Below are 6,649 nucleotides of genomic sequence, written 5' to 3' on the forward strand. Positions count from 1 at the left end.
AAGTTTGGGCGCCATATCATCCTGAGACAAATAAGAATAAGAATTTAGTGCCAAAAGGCAAGATAAAGTTGTATTAGTTTTGTTATTTATGTGAAAAGTATTTCAAATTTACACACACGTAGTATTTCTTTAATTTGAGAAAGCTTAATGGAGATTTACACATCATATCCTAAAACTATTGCCCATTTATTTCTGCCACAAAATAGAAATGGTATTTGGATTAGAAGTCTTGTTTTGAATATGCCCATTACGACATTGTGCTTATTTGAAGTCTATCTTTATCAATAGAAATTGAAAAAATTATCTATCTGCTTTGAGACAAATTATTTTAAAATTTTATTTTTCTAGACAAAAGCATCAAATGGATTTATTAATTATGAAAACACATTTCCATTAAAATCTAATGAACCTTATGAATTTGACTCAATAAGGGGTTATGACTCCATTATGTAAGTGATTATTCCACATAATCTTGCTAATAACTAAAATTTACATGTATTATCTCTTTTTTTTTTATTAAATAATTTAATTTGTGTAATTCACTAATTATCAAATCATTAATTGTAGGTTATATAGAAATTTAGATTTGAAATCATGCCTTTGGAATTTTGAAGCTTTTTTTACTTTATCAGAAGCATTAAAGAATTGCGGGGCTAACATTCATTCTGAAAATAATTCTGAACAAGATGAAGCTTCTGTAATTTTAGAACTGCCGTTATATGTAGCTTACATATCATCTTCACACTTAGGATGGCAGCAAATTAATTCAGCGACAACTTTAAAGTAGGTAAAATCAGTATAATAGAATAAAATGAAAAATAGAATCAACTGAGCAGAATCTAAATATCAAGAAGTAATTTTAAAGGATCTAGAGGGAGGTAACGGTTTTTGCTTTAGCAATTCGAAACCTCTTTTGCGCGTCGCTTAGAAAGCTAATGTTTTAATGGGTAAAGTACAAAAAAGTGTTAGTAAATATTCATTCTTCGAAACTAGTTTAAAACCTCTGTTGGTTAAGAGTCTTAAATTTCAAATATTCAGACAGAGAAAGCTAAAACAAGATGGTCTCAACATTTTTATTGTCAACTTTTCTTTTAAAACACTATTTGACTTAATCTTTCTCTTAAACTCCATCAGATATTAAAACGTGCAACATCTTGAAACGAAGAATCCTTAGTTTTCAAACAATAATCTTCCGTAAAACAAAAAATTTGGCAAATATATCAGATGATTTTATTTGAATTCATGAGACAACTTGTCTCAAGTTTGAGAATACTTAATACAAATTTTTAAAACTTCCTTATTTAATTTCCAGACTAAAATTTAGCTACAAAACCTCTTCTATGATTAAAGGAGATATGATGAACCAAGAAGGGAATAACTACGATGCCCACCTTTCAGCTACGAATATGTACATTTCGTCTAATGGTTCTTTGGTTGTTTACTTCAAGACCAAACCGAAATTCATTGGCTTTTATATTTTTGAAATACCAGGAAGGTTTGCGTTATATTTTTATTATTTTTATTTTTTTTTTTTACGCCGGTAAATATCTTACTATCTAATTTTTAAATTGGAAATTTTCAGTCAAATCAGCAAAGTAGTAAACTTAGACAAACCTGATCTTCAGTTAACGTTAATATTGCTGGGCAATTTGACAGATAGTGGTTCAGTTGAACAATCATGGAAATTTTTCTCCGATGTTGCGGTATGCATACATTTATTTTGTGAATAATTTGGCAGAAAAACTCATAAAAATCTGCCCTAGAAAAGTCTAAATTTATTGAATGAACTTTCTTATTAAATTTCTCATCAAAGTTCCTTACTAAGTGCTCTATCAGCCGATCCTTCATACTCTTTTTGTTATGGTTGTTATTATCACTTATTCATACTTTTAATTAAATGACGTTAGACCCCTTGATTATCCTATTGAAATATTTTTCTTAGAGTGTTGACTACAGCGGAAGATATGAAATTACTTTAATACCATGCATCTGTATGAGCAGTGCTGAAGTTTGTATTCCTAGGGATCCGGTATCCTACACACTGGATGTTCAGTTTCAACAAATAGGGGACCCTGTACTCCACAAGTACACACTAGATACTGATTTCCAGCTGATAAAGGGAGGAGCCTCAGCTGATGACACTTCTATTTTTCGACCAGGTAAGTGGAAACATTAGTATCGAGACTGCTCCACTTCCTCATTTTCTGCGGATGACTCCTACATTATCTCACTACCGCTCCTTTCAAATTTGGCCAAGATTAACGAAAAAAATTTAAAGGAGACGTGAGATATAATTTTTGTTTTCACTTTATGTCAGAAACTGCAGTACTTTTTTAAATTTAAGTCACGACATCCTCTTATGCCCTTAACCTTTCCAAAAACTTCTTAATACCCTACAGACTTCGTAAAAAGATTTGCCCTGAAGATGGGCATGAGCTTTAGATCTTCGATAAAAGAAAAAACCCAAGTGCCACAACGTAGACTCGTCCCCGAGACCTCTGCTTTCTGAATCTTAGTGTGCTGCCCTTCCTAGTAATGACGCTTGCATTAAAGCTTTAGATTTGTTTATGTAAATCCTTCTCCGATAGTTCACACTCGCACATAATGGAAATAAACTAAAATCAAATCATTCCATTGCAATTAATGTTTCTCCGTTAAGAGGCTTTACTAGCGGATTATACCTTAATAGTTGCCATAGAATTTTAAATCTTAAATACTGGATGTACATGTCTTACTACACTTCCATCATTAATATTATTAAGGCTTGAAATTAGATTACATGTTCCCCTGAAGAAATGGTTTACTGTTTGACAGACCGTTTTAATTGTTGGTGGTCTTCAAACTATGCTGATGTAACCAAGATTTGTGAAGTGATTATATCTTGATGCCTTGGGTTGAGGGTAATAGTAAAGTTCTGGAAAAAAAAAAATGTACCGCTGGTGTTAAATCTTAAAATAAAAGAAGAATGTGCTATCAATTTGTCGTTCCAAATTGCCTTCACTGGATTTACTTTGAACGAAAGAAGTTAATTTCTATTTTTCACAGCCGGCTTTGTGAAATGTCCAAACCATTTGCAATGACAGCAGTTACTGAAGGAAATACTTTCATCTTTATATTATATCAAAATTGCGATAAAATCTGAAAAGTTGGGCAGCAGTTACCGCTACTTTTGACGAACACAGTCAAAACATTTTGGAGGCTGCTACTTTCTTCACGCCTAGAGAAGAAAAAGTGACAAATAATTATAATTATAATATATTGTGCAATTCTGTTATCCCGAGTCATCATGTATAAAATCTATGTTTTCTTTTATTAAATAACAGGCTTGTTTTAACCATATTTGTACTTCCAGGTGATTTTGTAAATGGAATCATTGCTGTTGTTCCACCTCAAGAAGATATAATTTTGAATATAGAAAAATGTTATCTATGTTCTGGTAAAAATGGTTATATCCCGAAGTATAATCCAGGCGAAAAAGAATTTGGGTGCCTAATGGAATCTCCGCTTTTACAATATTCTTTAAAAATTATTGTGAGTATACATGACTTTACTTTCTTGATGAAGCAAGATCTTAATGTACCTATATTTCAGCGTGCAAATGCAGCATTGATAAAACATAATCAATTTGAATTATGTGCTATACGAAAAACGAACCCTGAACGTTCAAAAATTACACCAAAGGCTGACATTTTTACACTTGCGCAGTTGCCAACTTCGTTATGCATGATAGTACTGTAAAATGTTAAAATAAAAATGTGAATTATTGTGGGGTTTAAACGTAAAAGAAAATATAGATGAAGTATAACTGAAGAGTGACAATACACATAAACAGAGGTTCCGCGATAAGAGCAGTAGTGAGGGTGAAAGCCTGGGGGTGATGAACTGGGCAGACGCAGGGCAGCCACAGCCTAGTGCAGACACGAGCCGAGAACTAAACTACGAAGAATTGATGAACTTGGTATGTCGGTGTGTCAGTCTTTTACTCACACGGTCGGTTGCAGCGAGGTTACCTCTGTCTTCGCGGTCCCTCGCCGCCGTACTCCAACAACGCTTTAAACATTTCTCAAGCGGTGCTTGATGGGAAACGCATCATTTCCAAAAAAAGTCCTTATGTAAAACAATTTCATGAATTTCTATCAAGAAATTGAAATATTCCCCCACTATGAAGTCTTTCTCAAAATGCTTTCATAACCTAATTTTATATCATGATAAATCCCTATATTCGGAGAAATCTGTTTAAAAAAAATTTACTAATTTAAAATTGAAGATTAACCCTGGGTATATTTACCATTTTGTTGGAAATAAATAATAATTCTTCTATATATTTTGCAGGATAGGTATGATGACGATTCAGTGCAGAAGTTATTTTACAACAAATATTTCAATGCCACCTTAAGTCAAGACAGTTGTATAATTCTTTTTGGAAGGTCCACAGAAAGTAATCTGAGAAACTGTGATGGTATTTCTTTTGATGTTACACCGCTCTTCAGTGTAAGTACATAATATTTGCAGTATAATCGAGGGAGACGATATTGATCTGATACTTTGGCTCTGGTAAACTGGTATCTTGAGCTTGAAAATCCGTACGTAAAGAAAACTAGTTATTTGGAACCGTATAAAGTTGCTATTTACAATATTTTTTCATTTTTTTAAATAAGTTATTAACGTTATTTTTTTAAAATTTAATTAAATTTACTTATTCACGTAATTCTTAATTATATCGAAGAAATGAATTCGTTTGATAAAACTTTATAAAATTAGTCCGCATTTGCATAGCACACCGTTTGCGTTGTCCCTATTTCTATTTCTTTATTGCAATTTCACTCTTAGAACTTTACAACATCCTATTATCAGAAGTAGACTGATGGGGCTCTTTTGTACTTTTTATATACTCGTTTAAATATTCTAGATTAATTTGGAACATCTAGAACCATCTATCAACATTTCATAGATGTTTCTCGATAGTCTGGTTGGAATTCGTTGCTACTAGCCGTTAGGAAACTTAAAGACCCTTTAGTTACCAGTTTATAGTGCCACTTCTATATCTTTACAACACTTTGATAATAAAATGTTTATATTACAGCATCACAATTCCAAAATTTGGTATATACAATGTATATATTCAATAAATTTATTGAATACTAAAACCAGATTAAAAAGGAACTTGCAAGAACAAAATAATGTTACTGTAGCAGAGAATCAATACAACAGAAAAGGAACTAATATGCATATTTTATTGCTGAATAATGTAGTTATTGGAAGAGAAGGTAAACAAATCTTACCCTCTGACAATGATTTAGCTATGAATAGAATAAATAATCATTCCACACAACAAATACCTTTAACCAATTTTTTACAATTTGTTATTGTATTATTTATTATAGTTTTTTTAATGGGCATGATAACTTTAAGTTGTTCATTATCTAGATTAAAAAAAGAAGTGAAATTGTCAAAAGTACATAAGTATAATAATATTGAATATAGTCCTTGCAACGATTGTATTACATCTCTTTAAATTGTTATTGATTATTTTAAGTATAAATTAGTTACCAACATTTGAAAGATTTCTTAACCTTAACGTATCTTATAATTAATCACATTTTTGTTTACAAAAAAAAAATTGAGACCTTTAATTGAGCAATGGTATTTGCCCTATTGCAAAGTTGCCTTGATACCTTTATACCTTGACGCCTGTTTTTAAGAAAGACACCACTGCCCAAAGTTTGCCTTCAACCATTGATTTGTAGAACTTACCAATTAATATGGCCTCAGTTAAACATAGCAGCATCCCCTTTACAGGGAATCATCCTAGCCTCACGCCTCAGTACAAAATATTTAAGATATGAGATTGAGGTAAAGCCTAGAAACTGTCTGTAAGCAGACCAACTTTAGTATAAACTTATAAAGCAAATACTTATTTGGATTTACAGTTAGAATTCGTACGAACAAATTTAAAACTATATGTAATGTAATTATAGGAATGGCAATACATTAAACTTAGGACGTGAATGTTGCGCTTTCTCGCCCTGTTGGATGCCTTTAGATTTTCTCTTAGGACCATCTGAATGTCTGGAGTTTACTGGCAGTTCACTAAGAAGGCTCATGGCTCCAAGGACCAAGAGGTTCAAGGCCTAAAACAGAAAGCAAAAATAATCAGATGAAATGGATAAAATGTGTGAAAGAAGCTGCTAAAAACATAGGTTTCTCATATTAGTAACTCCTAGGTGCCATTAAACCATAACACTAAGTTTCACAGTTACTGAAGAAGGACATTAAAGGAGTCTGAAACGTCGAACTTTTAAAGAAAATTTTACTTTTAGGAGTAGCCAACCATTACAACGCTTAAATTTAAATATATTTGTATCATTCACCCTAAACAAGAAGGTGAAAATGTCAGTATACTGTCATCAAATTTCAAGATTGCTTTAAAAATCACTCCGTTAGAAATAATGCATCTAGTGATTACATTTGCATAAAATGCCCGTTGAAAAATTAAGCGAGTGACATGTAAAACGTATATTCTTTAAAAGCGTGAAATATTTAAAACCATCTATTCTATTTTCATATATTCCCTGAAAATAGTAGAAAGCTATACAAGACTGAAAGTTGAAAATAAAGTTAAATTAATTGGACACTTGTATTAGCTTTA

General features: G+C 31.8%; 1 protein-coding gene across 1 annotated transcript in view; it reads left to right on the forward strand.

The window, feature by feature from the left end:
- LOC141450182 (FRAS1-related extracellular matrix protein 2-like) overlaps window positions 1–5,780 on the forward strand; it is a 37,293-nt gene extending 31,513 nt beyond the window's left edge. The window contains exons 20-27 of the mRNA XM_074120337.1: window positions 349–449; window positions 568–783; window positions 1,313–1,495; window positions 1,583–1,703; window positions 1,943–2,159; window positions 3,353–3,531; window positions 4,333–4,491; window positions 5,084–5,780. Of these exons, the coding sequence (XP_073976438.1) occupies window positions 349–449; window positions 568–783; window positions 1,313–1,495; window positions 1,583–1,703; window positions 1,943–2,159; window positions 3,353–3,531; window positions 4,333–4,491; window positions 5,084–5,515 (1,608 nt within the window). The 3' untranslated portion in view covers window positions 5,516–5,780. The remainder of the gene's footprint in view (window positions 1–348; window positions 450–567; window positions 784–1,312; window positions 1,496–1,582; window positions 1,704–1,942; window positions 2,160–3,352; window positions 3,532–4,332; window positions 4,492–5,083) is intronic.
- Window positions 5,781–6,649: the final 869 nt, after the last annotated feature.

This window comes from Rhodnius prolixus, unplaced genomic scaffold (assembly GCF_049639745.1).
Source record: "Rhodnius prolixus isolate KJV_2025 unplaced genomic scaffold, Rpr scaffold_2, whole genome shotgun sequence".
In the NCBI taxonomy this organism is placed as follows: Eukaryota; Metazoa; Arthropoda; class Insecta; order Hemiptera; family Reduviidae; genus Rhodnius; species Rhodnius prolixus.